General features: G+C 37.4%; 1 protein-coding gene across 5 annotated transcripts in view; it reads left to right on the top strand.

Moving 5' to 3' along the window:
• PEX5L (peroxisomal biogenesis factor 5 like) overlaps positions 1–22,632 on the top strand; it is a 121,857-nt gene that overhangs the window by 64,840 nt on the left and 34,385 nt on the right. For 2 of the 5 annotated variants that reach the window (XM_030027643.2, XM_030027640.2), the window contains exons 2-3: positions 8,406–8,471; positions 10,229–10,333. The exons of 1 other annotated variant lie outside the window; for it this stretch is intronic. In XM_030027643.2, the coding sequence (XP_029883503.1) occupies positions 10,265–10,333 (69 nt within the window). In that variant the 5' untranslated portion in view covers positions 8,406–8,471; positions 10,229–10,264. Of the gene's footprint in view, positions 1–8,405; positions 8,472–10,228; positions 10,334–11,731; positions 11,771–22,632 lie in introns of all 5 variants that reach the window. 2 more of the 5 variants (XM_030027641.1, XM_030027642.1) reach the window with 2 other exon arrangements.

Raw genomic sequence — 22,632 nt, 5'->3', positions numbered from 1 at the left:
TAACAACAATCTACTTCAAAACAAATCCAGATCATAACCCTCCATCTACCCTTTTTTACTTTTTTTGTTCCGTTCATTCTCTGCCTCACCATCTTTCTACCCTTTTATGTAGTAGAATCACATATATTGTTATGTCGGGATTAACTATATTTTAGCATTTCATGTTAAGAAAAATTTCCATTCTTTTTACATAGCATTTGAGCAAGGCATTTAACAAAAGAGCCAAAGAAAAACAAAAATCCTAAACAGAATTAAATCTTTTCCTGTAATTATTATACACAAATCGTGAAAGAATCTATATGAAAGAATTAAACTGAAGGCATGGATTTTGATCACATAATGTTTACCCCAGATTTATAGAACTCAAATCCTGAGATTTTCATCCTAATCTTCAATAAGTTAATACTGATGAGAATACATTACAAACTGTCTTCTGTGTCCAAGCTGTCTTCCTTCGTAAACAAAATCAGAAGAATCAAAATAACAGTCATTTTAGAAGTAATACAAGTTTAAAATGGCTCTGCAATTAGGCACTTAGCAAGAGATATATAATCATTCATTTATTTGAATACATATCTTATTCAAAACAGTATGCAGAATTTTATCTGACTCTGAAGTAAGAGGGCATCTGAATAGCTGCCCTTACTCAACATAATTTTACCTTTCCTAAATAATACCACCTTCCTTAAAAGCTTTCAAAACAAGAGTAAAACCATCCCTACAGTGACAATAAGCAAGACTCTTTTAATCTGGTAATGTAAAAGCCAGAGGAAAAAACAGACAACCGCTAGTCCATCCAGCAGTTTTGATAAAAATTTCTGTTATATTCTCTACAGGTGTGCCAGTTCTTTTCTGTGCAGAAAACCACAGTTTCAGGGCTTAAATAATCTTAAGGCTCTCATAGAATGGGAACTATAGGATACGATCTGATTAGTATGTAAGCAGAGCATTCTTTTAGCTCTATGAGATATTTTTTTTCTTTTCAATTATGTTTGTTTCTTTGACTCTTTTTCTCATTCTAAATGGCTGATGAGTCTTTGCCCAATCTAGAGAAAGTATCCACAAACAAGAAGATTGGGCTAATGGGATCTAACTCCTTTTTTGGCTACACAGGCATATGACTGTGAAGTGAATGGTTTTATAATGATATCTGGAACAAGAAGAACAAAGTACTTAAGCTTGCAAACACTGGAAAAAATACACATTTCTTCTATGTTCCAGACAGGGAGAGCACAGATTATACCATTTTAACATCAGAACCTGCATCACTTTCTTTTTTAAAAGAACTTGCATCATATTCCAGGCACAGTTATACTTCCAGTTGCTTTTTATGCATAGTCAAAAGTATTGTCATACACTTTTCAGAGTCTCATTGGTCCCAGGTGAAGAAATAATAAAAGAGAGAACCAACCCACAGACTGATCTCTCCACAGAGATCATCCACTTTTTTTCTCTGTGACAGCTGGAGTCTGAGACTGAAGACAGACTGCTACTAGGTACTTGGACATCACCTTTTATGTAAGGCCAAAATACTTCCATGTTGCCACAGCTAAGTGCATATTTTATTGAGAAACGTTAGTGATATCAAGACATAACAGTTAATGCATAACAGTTTAAGCTATGCCATGACTCACTCCACACTTTGCTCTGGTCAACACTGCCTTTGCTATATTAATATCAATAAAGTAATGTTTCAACTCTCAGGACACCACAGCCAAGAGTACAGGAACCTCTGACAGCAACATAGTTAAAGGCAAAGATAATGCAAAAGCAGATGCAAGTAAACCCGTCAAAATCAAAATTCCCAACATCTATAAACATTTGTGACAAGCATGCAAAAAGTTAAATCCTCGTCTCAAGCTTTGTAGCTCAAGCTGTTTTCTGAGGTTAAGTAAGAGCTATTAATTTCACTGAGGGTTACCCTACCACTACACCTATAAAACATTTTATATAAGACAGGCTCAGAAACAGTTGTCTTGTAACCATCAGTTAGCACAGAATAACGTTCTATGTTCTGAATTTTTTTTTTTCTGAAGACTATTCTCTATTCTTGCTCTTTGATAAGCCTCTGATTTTTCCACATAAAACCCCCCACCTCTCAGTTTTTCATTGTTTTTCCTAAACAATTCTTTTTTAAAAAAGTACAAGCTACATATATATTTTTCTAACTATCCTGTTTACTCAACTTACCATCAATTCTGTGTTTAGTCCAGCTGTGACACTACATCTTGAACGGCATTAGCACTAATACAAAAGTTCTACACATCCACAGATTGCTTATAATCCAAATTGATTTCAGCTGTATTAAATGGTTTACTCAACATTCTGGATTAACATTCTCTGTCTGGGGGGAGGGTGTAAAAGAATTGAAATATAATTTCAACTTCTACCCTCAAAAATAACAAATTCGAGATTTTTGAAGAGAGAACATTTAATAATTAAATAATTCTTAGATACAGTTTTTAAATCAAATGCTAAAATCTTTACTGTCTGTTTTAACTCAAAAATCTCAACAATCAAACATCTAGCCCTCGAATTACTCGGGAAATGAACTAAACTTACCTAAAGGCGGGGGGGTGTGTGTGTGTGTGTGTGTGCAAATGACAAGCCAATGCTTCATGTCTGCCTACATCTTTAACTAATTCTTAAGGCATATTAAGAACAGAATGTGGAAGAGGGCATACTTCTGTATGCTGATAAAAAGTCTCATGGATTTATCAAAAATTCTTCCATTCGGTATTTATGGTCCACTGACCAGCCTGTGTCAGCTGAAACATCTGGGTTTGTGAACTAGCAGAGGAATATAAAGAAAATTTGCTAGAGCATGTTCCCATCTCCCACCTGAAGACAAGCCCATGGAAGCTTATTCAAAATTATCTTCTGCCCAGTTTCTTATAGGCTGAAACATTGCTAATTATTAAACAGAATATATGCGTACCAAATGTTTTAAGGCATGGATTTCACTGCTTTCTCACTGATGTGAATTTTTGACAAACTACCACAGTTCCAGCACATGCACATAACTCAGGTGGTATTATTTCTTTATTAGGAAGTGGAATTTAAATTATCATTTGAAAACAACAGATAAAATGTAATGGCCAACTGTTCCTCTATGTGAATAAATGTCATTGGAATTATATTATCTTCACTCCTGGGCCATGAAAGCAAGCTCTACATTACACACACACACACACACACACATCATGGCAGATCCTGTCTGCCAGACATCTGTTCCAGGAGCTGTCTGTGCTTCTAACTTTATCATTAGTGTCTGCCGCTGCTGTAGCCCTTCATTCAACATGAACTGTATCCTGGGAAACTCCACTAAAGATAACATGCAAAGTACACAAAACTGGAAGTCATATCAGGAGAACTTGTTTCATCAGTAATATTACATGTATCAAAGTAGCAAGTCAGACTTACTGTATAGCCTTTAATCTTACTGTTTGCCGCAGACTGTTAGTCTGAGTTCTCTGAACATTTCAGGAAAAAAAAGCCATTAAAAACTGTGTAGCAGCTTTCAGAGATGTGGAACCCTGACCACTTTAAAGAACATGCATTATGTGGTGGGAGGAAGTGAGTGAGCAAAATACATAGTTTACACATCATGCGTGCAGTAAACACACATTTAAACAATGGACAGTACATTAGTCACCAATCCATTTGTTTTGAAAGTGATCTGAGCTCCTTGAATTTCACTTGAACTAGTACTACAGGAATGCCTTATTTTAATTCAGTACATGCATTATCATAGTAATAAACTAATTGTGTTGTTATTGTATGTATGTTATGATTGGGGCTCATGATACTGAAGTCAACACAAAATGAAGCCCAGTTGAGAGACAATACTTTAGTATTGATTTTCTGCTGAAGACTACCAAACAAATTTGAAATTACCAGTTGCTAAATCCAATGACTTCACAATGTTCCTTGACACAGACTAAGCAAAGATGAAAGAAATTCTACAGCTATTCCCTGAAATTTTTGAAGTCAAATACCTTATGCAGTCAAATGACTTGCCCCTTTGATAATGCAGTTCCAAATTCTCAAGTCAATCAAATAAGTGCTAAAAAAATAGTTTCTACATATTCACAATGGCCTTATTAAAAGATGACACTTCCATAGAAAGGAAGGACTGCAAAATGTCTCATCCAAGCCTATCACAAGCAGCTATATTACATAACTTGTTCATAAAAGGACCAGAACCTTAAAAAACCTTTAAGTAGTTAGTTCTGTCCCAGACCTCACTCTTCTTACCAACCTTGCTCTATATTCCAGGCTGGATTTACTATTTACAGTTCAGTCAACATTATTGTTCCAAAATTAGAAAGTGTTACCTTGCTCAAAAGATATGCTTCCTATGTACATTCCAAATAAAACTTTTTGACTTAAGAGTAAAAAAGCAACCTAGTTTCACTGCATTTTCATGCTATTAGCCTGACTGAATTGTTTATTAATTTCCAGTCATAAAATGTGTTCAGATGCATTAAGTACAGTAACTTTGCATAAGTTCTTGAGAGCAGAATGGGTCTTGCAGCGCTTTCACCGGACACTCTTTGGAAGCAGTCCCACTTGGCTTTCAGAATTAATCTATAGGCATCAGAATAAGACAACTTCTAAAGGGAGGACACGTAATGCAACAGTTACTGATGGTCAATAAACGGAAAACCTAACGATGCCATTTCAATGCAAATGCTTCTCAAACTGGAATGCAATTTAACCACAGTACTGACATTTAAATGGACATAAGACACAGCCCAATGAAGGTAAATGTGAACGTTTGTGCTGATTACCTTTTATCAGCTATTATCTCTTTCTTTGCCAGTTTTCTCATACGCAGGAAAAGTCTTCCCATATTAATATTGATTTCTGTTATTCCATCAATGTAAGAATGAAAAAAGAAAGGAATGAAAGATGAGTAGTATGCTTTGAACTCAGCCAATATGGATTTAGCTGCTTTACTGTAAATTACTTCTTAGGCAAGCCTTCCTAAACCCAATTCCTTCTCTGTAGCCAACACTATCTGTATTTCAGCATAATCTCATAAGAATGAACTACTAAAGGGCATGAGTCAAGAGAGGTTGGACCATCGCTAACAGAAAGCTTGATAAGAGGTTCCAAAGGATGCAAGTACAATATGGAAATATTAGCTCAAGTCCTGAAAGCTGGTCTACCTTGACAATACTGCTTCCAGTTCAGGACATATAGCTTGTTCACATGTCTCCACACCACAGTCAACTGAGCACTGCCTAAAGGAATTATGTTCCCATTTACCTTAGATATATACCTCACTTTGTTAAGGTCATAATAAAAAACTACCAAGAGCTTTGATGAAAACCAGAATTTTCTGTTTAAATAGCCATCGCGTATTGGTCCATAAAACTGCCTCACCATATGTTTTCTCATTATTTTTAATGATACATAAGATGCAAGATATAACACCACTAGAAAATAGTAGAAAAGCATAGATGATGAAAAGACAGACATACAGAGAAAACATGAACAGAAAAGCCTGAGAAGTGAAAAATACAAACCAATAAACACAGATCCTATATGAAATCGAGAGCTCACAGTTGTATTGTGGACACTAGAACTCTCACAGTACCATTGCATAGCTGCATGTGCTCATTTTGAGAGGTAAAAAATGTTAGCACTGCATAATTTTAAATGGCAAAGCCAAGTTTGTCACTTCATTTTTATTTTTAAATTGTACAAAACACAAAGATTTGTGGTGCATAAAGCCATTTTGAATAGGCTGCTTAATTGGTACTGTAAGTCTAATATATCAGCTGCCTGGGGATCTGGACAGCAGCCAAGCTTTCCAAGTTCAACACATACAGCAGTTCTATCTGTTCTTTCTCCTGACGTAGGACTACAGCTACTATAACTTAAAGTTACCACTAATGCATCTTTCATAAAGTCTGCTTTATAAAACCCCTCCCCAACCTATTAAGGCTATTAGAAGAGCAGATCAGCACTTCAAGATACTCTGGACTGAAAAGTACCTGGTGGTTTTTTTTCTTGTTTTGTTTTTAAACACACTTCAATTCAATAGCCCAATGTGAAAAGTTCAGGTTAGCTGATCACTTTTTTAGCATTCTATTCATAAATATAGCAAGTTATTATTCTGTGTCTCCTCAACTAGAAAGAAGAGATGCCACAGGAAATCAGTAATCATATCATACAAGTACTAGCACTGTCTGCATATCACTTTTTTCTATCAAATTTCTTTACAAGGGGAGCTGTGTTAAAACTTCAAATTTACAAAAGCTTAAATTTAAACATGCCCATGTTGAGATGATTTCCAATAGCTCAGTGAATAGCGATGCATTGTAGTTTGTCAAGTGAAGCTGAAACAGCTTGGAAGGACCTTTGGAAAATAAATGGAACAGCACAGGTTTACATAAAGGCAGAATGTCTTTCTCCATGTATACGTATTTAAAAAAAATAAAAAATCCACTCACTCAATTTCTTCTGTTCACTTTCTCACAAGAATAAGTGGTGTAAATATTCCTGAAACGTGAATTTGGTACTCAAGTACCTTAAATATTTGTCAAAAGCAAACTTCTAATTATATTATGGATTTAGATAAAATCCTTTTATTGCATAGAAGATGACAAAGAATTTCTGTAATTAACCATTATAATTTAATTATTGTTGTCAAAATGTTAAATATTTACAAGGCACTGGCCATTGGCTTTTCATATACAAGAACAAATTTGCAAACAACTGTAATGAAGAATTACAGAATTATATAGTATTTCACCAAACAGTAACATTTCAAGTATGACCACGTATTCATTCTAACTAATCTGTCCATCATGACTTGGAGGCGATCTATTGGTCCCATGTATTTAAAGAAGAAAAGCTTTATCGTACATAAGCACAGTTACAAAGCTATATGCATCACTGATTTAAAAAAAAAAAAAACAACAAAACAAAACTGTGTGCTGTCCTAGAAATTTATGTTAATATGCTTTTACAGTAGCTTAGTAGTAAGTACCACATCTAAATAGTGTGACTTATACAAAATTTAATTTCAAACTATTCAGAAATACCAGCTCCAAAAATTAGAGTATTTTCTTACAAAATCCTGCTAAATCAGCATACTTCTTTGGAAATATCTATTACTACCCCTTATCTGATCCCAAGGGATAAACCTAGAGAAACTGTTATTAAGTTTTGAACCCAACTCTATTATCAATATTTAGCATCATGGGAATACTCTGAACTCTACTCATTTTGCTCTGGAGACATCATCGAAAGGAACTGTTCCCTTTTAAGTGTATCCAATAATGAAATACTGGCATGTTTCTCAGTTTTTCTTAAGCAGTATGTTCCATGAAAACAAATAGTATATTTTTCCTTCATCAGTTTGTGTTTGTCTTGATTTGTACATAGGTTGTCATGCTCTGCATCACAGTTGTTTCCATCTATATATTGCAAATAGGCAATGATGAAATTTATTTACTAAATTATTAAACTGTTGTTTATATGAGAAAATAACTTAGCTTGCAAATCTGCACTATCAACAAACTGTTCATTTTAAAGACCTGGCAAGTGTAAAATTAGCTGTTGAAGAATTACAGGGTTTGAGCAATAAGCTACTGTAACAGATAAATATATACAAGCCAAAACGCTAAGAAACAACACAATATTGAAGGAGGCCAAGTAAATAGCATCTTTTTTTTTTTTTTTTTTTTTTGAAAAGAAAAATCCTTCAATGGTTATTGTAATAAATGCACTAGAGATTATCATTTCAGCTGCAGTTCACAACAGTAACAAGGTTGTCCTGGTCTTAGAAAAACTGTTTTTATTCCTCTCCGATTCTTCTGCCTAATCACTTCATAGGCAAGGATTTAATATATAGTATTCACTACAGCAAATAGAGACCAACATTTTCAAGCTTACATACCTTACATTGGACAACAAAATCCATTTCTAGTCACCAGAATAAAAACCTGGCTTTTCCAATTAATTGGTTACCTGTGTTTCTCTCCACCAGAATCTGAGAATTTAAGCTATTTCACTGCAGTGCCTTTCTCTCTGGTATCCAGGAAATTGCCTACGAACTTCTAGTTTCAGAATAATGTTTTTCATACCATAGGCTGAGTAGCCAGAAATAAATCAACCTGACTTACATGTAGTCTTTTAGGAAAGCTAAAAGAAATATCTAATAAAAAAGTAGTATCAAACCACTTGCTTTGACTAGCAAATATACGACGTCTGCTCGTAAAAAAATAGCACAGAGTTATTCATCACGTTACTATTCTACATTGTACTATAGCCACTTTAAACTGATGAGACAGATTTTATATACGGTATCAACCACTCCCAGGGTTTTGCAGAGTTGTTTATGAAAGGTTAACAGCAGGCACTAATATGAGTATCATGACTCTTTTCAGGCAGTAGGTGAAACCTTGAAGAAAAAGTGGCTCTGTCTTCAAAAAAGTGACCTGACCTTTGCTTTGGTGGGTTTTTACTCTGCAAGAAATAAAAAGCACTGCATGCTTTCCAATGCATCCTTTCTAGCTGATAAACTATTTTGTTCTAGCACTCGGCACAAAAGGACTACATTTTATAAAGATCAAATAGCATGTTACTAGTGCTAGCTAATGATAGCTCCATGCGTCATACTAGAAACAAGCTTCATAGACCTGGAACATGTCATGCGAATCATGAACAGCGTAAATACGTAATTGGCCAAGAACCTTTGATATGCTTACCAATTAGAAGTAATTCTCATGGAATTAAATATATTTAAATTTACAATGACTTTGCAGTTCTTTGGATATCAAAGGCATCACAAATCCAGCATGCTTATCGTTTATGACACTTCTGCTCTGAGAATTTCTTGCAGCATGCAAAGAACTCTCTGTAGGGTAACTGTGATGTGTTGCACAAGCAAGCTAACCTAAGATTGAAGTGATGATTAATAAAATCTGTTTAAAACCCGCAATAGTACATAATGTTTTTACCTGCAATTGATGAAATGTTTCTGAAACAACCTGTAGCTCAGTATAAGCAATAGTGGTTTTTTTATTGGACACAGAATACAGTGCTAGTGAATAATTCTAGCATATGACGTGGCAGTAAAGAACCCTTTCCGTTAATAGACTTTTAAGTATTAAATATATTTAAAGTCTAGTGTAAAATACTGCTTTTATGGAGCCAGATCCTGCAGTCTTCGCACAGCTAAAACTTCCACAGAAATCAATGGGAACTTTTAAAGTATAATAGTAAGGACATGCCCTGGGACACTAGCATAATACAGTTCTGCTGCTATGCTTTATGTGTACACTCAGATTTCTCTGTCACTTGCAAGCGTATAAGAGATCAAAATACAGAAATCCATGTGAATTCAAGAAGATAAATAACCTTTTAAAATAAAGAGTATGGCTTAAAAGAGAGTATGTTATGCACATGTTAGTGCATTTTTTGTTTGGATAAATATTAAATAATGTTAAAATATCTTAACTTTGTCTTGAATAGTTACAATTTATTAGGTGAACTTTAATAAAAGTGAAGTTTAAAAAACAAAATCCTCACAGTAAGTTCAACAACAGTGGCCATTTGGGGGAGAACTGTAGCAATGCCTATGATAGCAGAATTTGGCTCCGTATATTCTGTTAGCAAAAACCCAGACTGTTTATATAATGTAAATTGCTTTTTAAAATGTTACCAGAGCTATAAACATTGCGGGCCCAGCCCTGCGGGTTATACATTCACATTTCAGGAAGAGTTTGCCTCAGTGAACTACAAGGAACCATGCTTTATTTGCGAAATCAGCTTTTGTAAGCAAAACCCAGGTATTTCAGACAAACTTTTGCGTAACCAAAATTAAATCAAGGGGCTGATCCTCCAGACCCTACTCTTATGGAGATCCTACCTCGCAGAAGGTCCGAATCCTTCCGTTTGCACTGGAGTATTTCCAGCCAGCCCTGCCCCAGCAAGGCAGTGCCGTATTCCCGTTGACTTCACTGGGGCAGCTCTAACGAGTCACAAGACTATGGCTAGACCCCAACTGCATTGTTAACTAACAGGTTCACAGATAACTTATCATTATTATTTTTAAAGCGTGTTTGTGTATTCTACTTGCAGCCAAGCTTTGCTTCCAGCCGTAAACGCCGTCAGTTGAATGACTGGATGGTTCTGGGGTGTGTTTTTGGGAAGCGGTTGTTGCCAGGCCCGCTGCTGACTCGCGCCATTGTTGATTTCGCTGTTGTAGGGGAAAGGCTCTAGGGCGGCAGATAAGGCTGTTGCCATGGTGATGAAGGAGATTCCGAGGGAGGAGTCTGCAGAAGAAAAGCCCCTCCTTACTATGACATCACAGGTGGGCGGAGCGCGGGGCTCTGAGGAGGCCGCGGACACAGCGCGAGTCACCGGCCGCAGGGGAGGCGCGGAGGGCACACACAGCTCCTTAGCTTCCCCGCCTGCCCCTTCAGCTCTAGCGGTGCTGGCCGAGCCCGTCTGCTGGAGGACCTCGCACCAACGCCACCAGTGTCCTCGCTGGCACGGGGGAAAAAAATAGCGTGGGGGAAATCACGTCATCGCTTGGGGGCTTAGATGCGTTGACGCGAAAGTTTGAACAAAAATGCCTTTTCCCCCCAGATAAAGGGATCTGTGGAAAGTACGGTATATGTCAGCTACCAGAAAGCTATTTAAAACCAACTTAAAATTTCTGTTATAATTCATGCCATCGATGTTCACGCCACAAGTATTCATTTGCAATGCATATATAAGATAAGAAACACCACTGCACAGTAGTATAATTTTCAATATCTCAGATCACATCCCTATAAGCTCTCACCGGGATTCTACTCCTGGTCCAGGTCAGAATATGTTATTTTGCATACCTCATTGCTTTCATTTCTACGTCGTCAGCTGCAGGAAGAATGTGATGTCATCACACTAAACCTTACACTTTGGAGTAGCCATCGAACCTTAGGTGGTTTCATTAATTTTTTGAAGACAGTGACTGAACACTACCATAAAACACAGCACTTCCATCCCACTACTAGAGTGGATTTTATTCCCTCCTCTCACTCACGTACATGAAGTTGTTCCCCAAGCAAGTGCATTTAGTTTACTGTTAATATTTAGTGCACACAAGCTGCTCCTACTCATCAGGAGGTTTAATGGAAGTAATCTTAGCACATACGAGAGCCTTCAACAAAATCCACAATCCTGTTTTATGATAACAACTACTGTAGTTTTTGAAAGTATTTAAGACGCACACAAGGCCAGCACATACTTCTCTTACAGAGCATTGCAGATGCACTGCACTAATACACATTATAGAAATATCATCATCTACTTTGGAAACCGGGGCTGGCAATCTCCTCCTCAGCCTCTGTCAAACACCGTATTTTGCTTGTGGTGAACTCTAACATCTATGAAGTAATTGCACAATGGAAAAGAATGCTCCCTTTAAGGCATCATTTCTAATTTTCTACTAAGTGATTAACAAACAATTAGAAACCAACATAAAATGCTGTCCCCTGTACCCACCCCACCCCCCAAGAAAAAGTGCAAAACTTCCATTGGCTTCAATAGGAGCAGGAGTTCAGCCTGGGTTCATTAAATGTTTAATGCACCATTTGTAGTGCTTGTCTGTCAGTCTACTCAGCAATAGTCTATGATAAATTTATGAGTAAAATGCTTGTGTCTGTTAGTCGGTGTAATTTCTTCCACTAAACACAAATACCTACTTCCCTGCTATGCACCAAAGGGGTGCAGAAGCCAAAAGGAAGCAGAATCAAGTGAAAAAGTGAGTATTTTCCATAGCCATCTCTGCATCATGTATGTGTGATGTGCAGTTGTATGACCATATTGCATAGATCATTTGTATCCTAACTGTCTGGCTGTAATGTTGTTTTGAGATGCTGTCTCTTTAGTGTGTCCGTGTAGACCTCTCATTCAGACCATTCATTCAGAATAACGCACTGCTATATACATTTAGCCATCACCATCAAAGTGTTTGTCTCTGCTCTTTACATGATGAAATAGATGGATGTGGTTGCTGCTCACAGGGTGAAATACACAAATTCCAAATTAGCTGCAAACTTCCCAAGCCAGATTAAATTGGGTCATGAGAATAAGGCCTGGTCTTTGCAAAGTTATCACCACCACTGAACCCAGTACGAGCTTGTATATATCTTAGGAAGTAATTATTTACATTAGGTATCTACATTGCTCCATTCCTACAACTAACTAAGCAAGAAACCTGCAAGTAAAATGCAAGGATCAAGCCCAGATAGAGGAGTACTGGCTTTTAGAAAAGCAAAAGAAAAAAAGTGAAATCTCCCATTTCCAAAAATCTTTGATGAATGGAGGCTTAATCACGTCTGACTGTGGAAGCAGACTCCACAGGAAGCATAAGTGGAATCTGACACACAAAGAAGAGACTCTAAATCGTCATTTTGGGAGAACTAGTTAGTGATAATGTATGGAGGCCCCTGAATTTATATATTAAGAGATGCCTCTTTGCTTTCTTCCTCTGGAAAGTGTTAAAAACGCATCCAACACAGAACAAGTCAGTTAAATATCCACATTTTATTATTATGCTCCTAGCAAAGCCCTGCTTCTAAAATATGACACTTATTTGTTGACATAATACTGTGAATTAAATTTTAAGGAAGTTTCCAATTCACAGATTATTTTATATCATCAGATTTGGAGGCAAATCTTCAAATAACATGAATCAAAAATGCACTGCAACTCCAGTGGGGCTGTGCCAGTATACGGCAACTGGGAATCTTGACCATCATTCCAGCAGTAATGAGTATACTACAATAAGCAGAGGGGTATTCTTGGTAATTGAATAGGCCTTTCAGTATCTATTTTTTGTGATTCTGTCTCAATTACTTTCAATGAAAGTCACTTTATTGGTGTGAGAAAGCATTCCATAGTTGCCAAATTTAATACTTCAGGCATCAACAGAGTGAACTTTCAGTACTAATGGGATTTTATAGAACATCTCTATAGATGTTGCTGCCTCCCTTTATCTTTTTAAAGATAATTCAGAAGAGACTGGAACAAATGAAATAAAGTATTTTTTTATATGAATAGAACCTAGAAGTGAAAGAAAGTTTGCTGAAGGTTCAAAGATTAACTGTAAGTTAAGCTATGAACCAATATACTTCTAACTGAAGCAGAGAAATAAATGAGAAAAATAGTGCATACAAGTTCAATTTGAATTCCAGAATAAAATTTTTGTTTAACCTCTTCACAGCTTCTTTGCATTTGTCAGGAGGAAAAAAAGCTCACTTCAAAACTACTTTCTAATGAGAAATTTAAACCTAAATATCCCCTGGAATCAAAGTTTAATTGTACAGTCAGCTATGAAATTCCCAATTTACTACAGGTCAGTGAACTTCAAAGGATCCAATTCAATAAAGTACTTCGATCCACACTTATACTTTAAAATATGATTAACTGCTTTATTGAGCAGTAAAAAAAGTGCATGCTTAAATGCCTTGTCAGCCTGATTTTAAACAAACAAATCTCACAGTGTCACAAGAGTTATTTGTCCCAGATTCATCACACATAATTTAGATTCTTCATTAGAGTACGTAAATTGGAAAGCTAGTGATGGTGGGATCCCTATAAAGATAATAGAAAGAAATAAGACCTGGAAGAGGTGATTCAAGTCCAAGATGATCCTGTGACAAATATACTGTGGTATTATATGGAACAGAAATCGGACTCCATGAAAAATTCACCAACAGGAAAAAGAAACACAAAGTATATATTGAAAGCTATCCCCACTTCTGTTTGTAACTCAAGAATATGGGAGCTGCCTACTTAGAATTTACAGGAACTACACAGGCATTGCTCACAGTACAATTTTGATATTGACTCCTTATAATTTAAAAAGTTAACCTACAGAACACTTAGTTTTAGAATTTGAACTGGAAAGAAGAAATTTTAAAAGTTGAAATTACATTATAAGAAACATGCTGAAACTCATCCTATCCCATGCAAAATGCAGGCTACTGCACATAAGTTGTAAAAAAAAAAAAAAAAAAAAAAAAAAAAAACCAAACCAAAAACACCAAACAAAAACCCCCAAACCTTTCATGACTACACCCCAATTAACTCCACCAGATGGTTAAGACTTTTTTTTTTTTTTTTTAATATATAGTCTCTCTGTGTTAGTTTTTTGCATGCCGTTGGTTGGTCCAAGCACATTTATACTTGCTCAAGGGCTTATGAGTAAAGTACTCAAACATTTCCACTGCCTAAGTTCCACTGGTTTGGTGTTTGGTTTTTTTGTTGTTGTTTTGGGGTTTTTTTGCTTGGTCAGTTGGGCTTTTTGTTTTGTTCTGGGTTTTGGGGGTTTGTTTTTGGTTTTAAATTCTGTTAGGGCATCTTTCAAATGCTTTTGTTCAATTTTATAAAGGAAACAGTAAAGATAGCTAATATTCAGCTCCCAATGTTAGCTGATTTTCTGATGTGTCTATCAAGGACTCACTACATAAATTTGATTGCATAATCACAGTTTTCCATATAAAGGTTAACAGTCCCATTTGACTCAATCATGTTTGTTCTAAGTTTCTTAGCATTAAACTTGCATTGATTTACAGCCCACTCCATAAACATTTAATAAATAACATTATAACATAATGGTGGAAAGTTAAAGTGAACGTAATTAGATTCTGTTCTCTTTTATATCAATCTAAACCAGCATTAACTCCATTTTAACTAATTGATACACGTTCATGTAAAAAAAGGCAAGAATCATGCCAATTTTAGATAATGACAATAATTAAGTTTGGACTACAATAATTCACTGTACATTCCAATCAGCCCTCTGAGAACCGTGGCAATTTCCTCACTAACCAGGAGGACTAGACCCAAGATCAGATTTTTATATTCTTTTTAAAGGATTCACAATAAATTCATTAGCATTATTTTCCATATATCTCAAATCTGTCATTTGACTTATTATAAAAGTTTTGAGTAGTTTAACAGCGGATACTTGTTAAGTCCTACTGATAACTCTTTTTCATCTGCTATAAACACAGGGTAAATACAAGAAGAGTAAAAAAGAAAACACAAAATGCATAAATGCATGCTTAGCAGTACAAATATTAATTGGTTCTTTACCTCTAAATTAAATATTGCTTAACACTATTATTGCTTTTAGGGCAATATGCATAATTTCAGCAGAAATAGTCTCATGAGTATAATAAAGTTGCCTTGACAATATGTTTAAAAGTCATAAATTGGCTGCTTGCCTGAAGTTATACAGATTTCTCTGTCACATAAATTAAATACATTTTTCCATGAAATAACAGTTTTAATTTGAAATTACTGTGGGAATTAATGGTGTAATTTTTTTAATAAAATAAAAAATTAACTATACTGCTTCATACATTTTAAAATGCCTTACCATTCCATTAGCACAGAAAGATTTGGACAAACCTTTTTTGGTAAATAATATATTATGCCAGTTTAACCCTGGATTTTTTTTAAATATTAATTATTTATAAATAGAAATTAATTTTCAGAAATTTGTTGGTTCTTCATTCATGAATACTCTTAAATAAAAATATACTATCCTGTTAGAGTTGCAAGCCATGTGCTACAGTTGTTCTATATTCAATTGCTGGTTGTACAGTGAAACTGTTCTGCTGAATTGCAAGTCCAGAAAAATTCACAAACAGCCTTTGAGTTTCAAGCTTTTCAATCTGCAAATACATTTCAAAGCAAACACACACACACCATGACAGATCCCTACAGAGAAAGACTGTATGACTTAACAAGAAATTATGAGTTGGTTACTATGACTGCCCACAGTCATGCATCCAAAACTACAGCCTTATTCTAGATATGCTACAGAACTGTTTTAAAAGAAAAATCCACAGAAAGGACATGAAAAATCTGTGTGATTTCAAAGTAATTACATCCTATATGCAAAGATACAGCAAGAATATAGTGAAAGATTAATTTTGTTGCATGGGAAATGAACAAACAGCATTTTCCACACAGTTGAAGATCATTAGGAATTATCTTTACATAAGCTTTACAAAAATTAAATTCTGTGATAAGAGATGATATATTTGATATTGTTTATTCTCTCATCTTCATTTTTACAGTCTTCATGCTGCTACAGCATGAAGATTTGGTCTTAAAAAGCAGCAGTTGTGCATCTTTCATCTAAATTAACATTTGATTATGTACCATACTCAGAGTAGTGCATGAAGCTCTGTACAATCCACTACTGCTGAAACTCTTGAACTTACCTGTGGATCACTGGTGGTTCACAAATAATTTGTATATGTAGCTTAGTTCCCTGTGCTGGCAGTCGTCTTTACTTTCAGCTAATAAAAACATTAAATAATTTCCTAATACTTTGTAAGCAATCATCATAGTTGCCCCCAGAGACGCTGCAAGAGTACAAATGTAATCCCTGCAGAGTGAAGCAGGACTCCTCTAGTTTCTGTCCTCTGCACCTTATTTAAAAGCATTTGAGAACTGTGGTTCTCAAAGTCAGATCTCCTCTTCAGCTGGAGTTGTCACACAAACCAATGAATGATACAGAAACTAGAATCTAGCACCATGAGTTCCCTGTAGATACTGTCATGACACTTGTGCCTCCTCCCACAGTATAGGTTTCTTCAGGGCTTTCTCAACAGATAACTGGATTCTGTAGCCTCCCTGTTCTACAAGACTTTCCCAACCTACATTTACTCAGCTTACATGTCAAATTTTTTAATTCCTCAATTAACTAGCAGGCCATTTGAGGAGTACAGGCTAGGTACTTCCATAAACTAACATTACAGAAATAATTTCTTTAAAGGAACATTTTGTAATTTCTTAGTGACTACATTACTTCAAGGATCTCTAAGCATCTATGATGAGTTTTGTCTTTGATCACTGTTGTAGAGCAGTTCTCCAGTTCAGGTAGCGATATGGGGAAGGGGAGAGGCTAAAACACAAATTGCAGTGTCACACCACAAAGACAATGCATAGCCCAGTGAGGGAAAAAAATAAATAAAATCATCTGACACCCAGGAAAGGGAGTCACTCCATTTTAGTAAACAGCTTCCTTTACTTAAAAAAGTGCGTAGAGCATGCAGATATTAATGCAACAGACAGATTTACAGTAAATCACATTTATATAAGCAGTAAAGGCCAAAGTGTCAGTCACAATGGAAATAAGACAAGAGCAACTTTCCTCCCCTTCCCCCACAGCTCTGATCCAGCAAGACTGTTAAGCACATGCTTAACCTTGAGTTTTGCAGGACACACTGAAGTGCTTTGCTGGAACAAGGCCAAAATGCAGGAGCCAGATACAACTACAATTCCCATATTTAGTTTCCTTTAGCCAGACCAAGAGGAACAGAGGGAAGGAGATGGTGAACTGTGAGATATTTAGTTCTACCTTGCAACAATACACCATAACTTGTATAGGTCAGCCCTTACAAACACAGATAGGACGCTAGTGACACAGCGATCACAGCAAGTTACCACCAAGCAATGCAACTGCTGTTTATGAAGACACAACATAAGCATGTTATTGTTTACAGATTTAGACATCAAGAATAGGTTTTAAACAACACAGCTAGCATGTGAATTTAAATATCCAATACAGCATCTACAGTAATCCTCCCACAGCTTCTCAGACTTCACACAAGCTCTCTGTCAGTTGTTTGCATTAAGCCCCAAGGGATAACTTAGCTTGTGTGATTTCAGGTAAGGTAGTCACCTCTGATTCACAGGCCCTCCACACACTTCCTACTACTTAGCAACAGAGTACCAGTTATCACCTGCTGAGCAAGACTAGTCTTCAGAGAGGCAGCAACACCAAAGTGCTCTTTGCAAGAGGGTGGAATGAGTTTGTTTCAGTTTTAGAGCTTCCTGCAATTCATGTTAAGTGGAAGTTAGTTATACTGCGTGCCCTGTGAATGGATTCTCTACTCTTGTGAAAACCAAATATTTGGCTGGCATGTCAGTTTTGTTTGGACATAAATTCACACTAGAGTGACAGTGAAAAAATTAGTATCACCCAGGAATAAGGATGATACAAAAAGTGAAGTAGTGATCACACTTACTATACAATAGTAAAGAAAGTGTGTGAGGTGGTAATTTTGATTGTGAAATATTTATAAACATGCTAGAAAAGTGGGTGAAGAAAAACATAACTCAGGCAATTTGAACTTTTAGCATGAGACTAGTGATTTTGTCAGGAGTTCCCTTTCCAAACCTCCCTCAGCAAGCAGAAAAGGAGGTCTTCCAGTTCTCACCCTGCCAAGATAATGATCCACAGACACTACTGTCAGGCCAGTACTTCCAGTTATGCTCTAGAGAACAATAACCTCAATTTTTAGTTGTGGTTCCCATTTATCAGTTTTTAGAAATAACTAGTTAGTGGAAATTAATTCACTTTTTTCCTCCTGTCCTAGTGAGTGCCACCAAAGATCACGATGTGCCCGATGCACGCAGAGAGTCTATCTATCAAGAAACCATTGCTATGTATCATACAAATAATTAGTGATTGAAGTTGGTTGATGCCTTCATAGATGCTTCTGGTTAAGTTAAAACAGTATAACATTTACAAACTACTCAAATTAATCTAATTAATTCACCTATTTGTCCAGTCTCACCCAAGCAGCAGACAAGTTGCTCAGAGTAAAGTTCAAAAATACAATTTCCCCAATAGAAAATCTGAGTTAAAAGGTTCCTGCTTTATCCCATGCTCATTACCATGTGTTCATTACCACAGCCTGAGCTTTCTAGGTCAGATCATTTCAACTGATGCAGTCAGCAGCCCAACCACACCCTCACCAGCACACTGAGTGGGCAGTACAGCAAAAGGTGTAAGTGCCCAGGAGCAGCTTTGCTGCTGAACTGCACAGGGGATTACCCATTAGTAGTTTGGGGCTTCCTAAATTAGTGCCTTGAGTAATTCAATCAGCCTCCAGTGACACAATGGGTAAAATCCAATCCAACTAACTTGGGTAGCTAATTACATCTAAATTTTAGGTGCCTCTTGTACCAGTCCTTCTAAAATAAGTTCCATATATACCCAGTGGGAAAGCTAGGTGCCTTTGAGAGCCTCCTGAGGGACAGCCTAAATTAGGCAGACAGGATCTCCTTCTGGAGTTGCTTTTCTAGGCATTATCTCTCCCTATTGAACATGGAGGAAATTTAGGCACTTAATTTAAGAGAACTAGTTCACTATGTGCTCAAAACATAGGTGCTAATTAGCTGCCTATGCCTGACTGGAACCCCCCAATTTAAATTCCAAATAATTTATCTTAAAGACTAGCATAATGTTATGCCCTACTAACATTAAAAAAAGAAGAAAACAGCATGCATTGCACACTGCAAACAGATCAAGATCAGAAATGCAGTAAGAGAGTGTACGAAATGGGATGTCAGCATCATACCTTACTGGCAGCCTCAGTGCGCTCCAGCACTCCCACAGCATAAGCCCAGCACTCTAGGAAGAGAAAGCAAAGCACTTGTAGCCATGAGCAGGGAAGGTTGTGCAGGTGAACGTTATCAACTGTAAATGTAACACTAGGTAAGAAGTTGGTCCTCTTAGCCATTCCCCTGAGCACCAGGTGTGCTCCAGCTCCCTCTGCCTTAAGGCCAAACTAAGCTGCTCTGTGGAAACTTTTCACAACAGAGCCCTGTGAACTACCTCCCCGCCCCCTTTTTTTTAATTTTAAATCAGGCTACTCCCTAGGTATTTCATAACTCTCTTACTACAATGTAAGATGTAGGCTGGGAGTAAAGCAAAACCAAAGCCATAGCAGTTGCTGTATACATACATAATTTCACATGGTCTCTGGCATAGTAAAACACACCACCCCTGACACCAGCATCGCAAGAGGCACCTGCATTAAAACCATAAGCCAAAGGCCCTGAAGATGAGCAGAAAACAAGTTTTTATGGGACAGCAGAGCTGCCACCATGATAGCAGCTGGGTGCTCGCTGTGCCCCGAGCAGACTCCCTAGGGCAGTGCCGGGCGCGAGGAGAGGTCCTGAGGCCGAGGCTCTAGGAAGGTGTTTTACCAGGCAGGGAGCTTCTGTGGGGGCAAGGGGAGAAAATAAGGCCTGGGAGGATTTAGGGGTGACTGCAGGGCAGAGGAAGAGGTGCCAGCTGAGCGACTGAGGGAAGCTAAGACCAGGCTGGATATCGGCTAGAAGGAAGAAATCCCTCTCATGGCCACTGCTCCCTTTCAGGGGGCCAGCGCCATGCCTCTCCCACAGCAATGTCTCCCCTCCTGCCCCAGCATGCCCACACCCAGGCTTTGATATTTTTGACCCCAAACCAGCACCATTCATCGGGCTCCCACCTACCCTTCAGGCCTGAGGATCATCCAGAGAGGGAATCACCATAAGCTGCTGTTGCCGCCTCCTCCTCCTCCTCCTCCTCTCACAGCAGCCCTAAGGGCAGCACGGACACCACTAGCTAAACCAGAACACTGGGGAAAGGAAAATTCCACAGCAAAGGCAGCTGCAGGTAATAAACTAAATCAGCTGAATAAATGGATACAGCTGGAGATGGGGCAGGTGACAGGGCACAGAAAATGGCGACCAGGTGATTCCCCTCAGTGCCCTGGGCTGCAGAACTGCCCAGCCTGTGCTGAGGGGAAATATGGCAGACGTGGCCTCCAGCACAGCAACCGCCACTGCCTGACCCTGCCTCTGTGCCTTGTCTCAGATCTCTGCTAAATAATTCTTGCTTTGAGTATATTCAAGCAGTGGGGCTGATATCAGCCATCAGGTGACACTTTTGACTCTCCCAGTATCTCTCCCAAAGCACTAAAACCCCCCACATATACGCTTTTTGGAAGAAAAAATTCCAATAGCAGTACTGGAGTGAGAAAAAGCACCTTTTTCCGTTGTGCTGTTGAACAGCAGAAGTCAGTCACAGAAAATTCATTTGAATTTAGAAGGAGTTTTTTATACTATGGATGAGTCTCTTCAGATGTATTGGTAGTAGGGAATATCACCCTCCATAGATTTTAAATATCCTTCAGTTAAAGAAGTGTGTGGGCTTTTTCTTTAATTAAAATGAATTTTATAAAGAAAAAGTAAGTTCTTAGAGATATTATGAGAATTTATGGCACTCACTGGCTAAATTAGTACTCAGAAATCAACAGTTTCACAGGCTGAGTCTATACCGCTTGGCGTGTGTGCAAATATTGCAGGCATAAATACTGTGCGGCGGTGCAGCGCCAGCCGCCTGGCTCCTGCTCCCAGTGCCGCTTCCTCCAGTGCAGGGTGATGTTGGGTAGCTTGCTTAATTTCACTTTGCTTCTCTCGTCTGCAACATAGAGATAATACTTCTCAGTTCTGCAGTGGTGCCAGGCTTGATTCATGAATGTTTTAAAGCATTCTGTGATATTCACCCTGAAAGGTGCTTGAGAACCATAAATTATGACTTTAATATAGATAATAGTTTTCATCTCATGAATGTTTTATAGCACTACTCCAAATTCGTGCCTGATATAATTCTAATAACTTGAGAAGAGTTAAACTAGGGATAAATTTGGTACAATACATGAGGCAGCAAAATGAAATTCAAAGTGTGAGACCTAGGGCTTACCAAGTGGCATTGCATACACAGTAATGTCAGAAACCTACCCCACTGCCTGCTTTTCTACAGCAAAAATATCAACTCATGGCACTCTAACCTGTTAAGGTTTGATTAATCATTAAATGTCTGCTTCACATCAAAATCATATTTTTCTAATATGTTCTATTGCTATACGTATGTAGTTTGTATTTATTGAGAATTAGTAGGCTTGGTCACGTATTTGCTACCTGTTTTGACCCAAATATTTCAGTTGAAAGGAGATTATTTTTCACAGCAACAATCCTTTTAATAAGACACTCCTACAGCTTCCAGTCCTTAGTTATGGGAGCATAGGACACAGGACTAGGAAGGATCCTCTGAGTCGCAGTTCACTTCTCAAAAGCAATCACATCATAAACAGCCATGTAGAAAACTTGTCAAAAGCCATTTTAAATAGGTCAGCTTTTTGTCCCCCTACCCTAAAAAAAAATACTGTTCATACACTTCACTGCTGTGATAGTTAGAAATATTATTTTAATTCCCAGACCAGATCTATTCATGGCCAGTTTAGATCTCTTTTTTGTCGTGCCAACTTTTCTCTATAGCTGAAACAACTTTCCTCCTCCAATGTCACCTAACCACTCTCCCTTTATGTATACATGAAGAATAATTATATTCCGACTCAATCTTCATTTTGTTAGCCTAAGGAAGTCAAACTCTTTTAGTCTCCCTGTAAAATGTGTTCTTTATTCCTCTGCTCATTTGGGTGGCCCATCTCTGATGAATTTAGTGTATATGTTCACAAAGTAAGAGTGTCAGAGAAGAGGAACCTATTTGTTTTCTAATTAAACAAAAATGCTGCAAATGCAGCAGAAAGAAGACACAACTTAGTAAAAATTAAATCTTGGTGTTTGCTGGCAAAACTGATGAAGTAGAAATTACCATCAATCTTCTTTCAGTTTGATGGTAGAATTTTATCAAGGGACTTTGAACAATACACTGCTGGTATCAAACTAATGAAGGCCTATTGCTGAGCAGGTCTTCTTTCTATAAACAACTTAATAAAGAAATGTCCAGGGACGCAATAAGCA

Source organism: Aquila chrysaetos, chromosome 10 (assembly GCF_900496995.4).
Source record: "Aquila chrysaetos chrysaetos chromosome 10, bAquChr1.4, whole genome shotgun sequence".
Classification (NCBI taxonomy): Eukaryota; Metazoa; Chordata; class Aves; order Accipitriformes; family Accipitridae; genus Aquila; species Aquila chrysaetos.
Note: the sequence above shows the minus strand (reverse complement) of the source record. Positions and strands in the feature narration are given on the sequence as shown.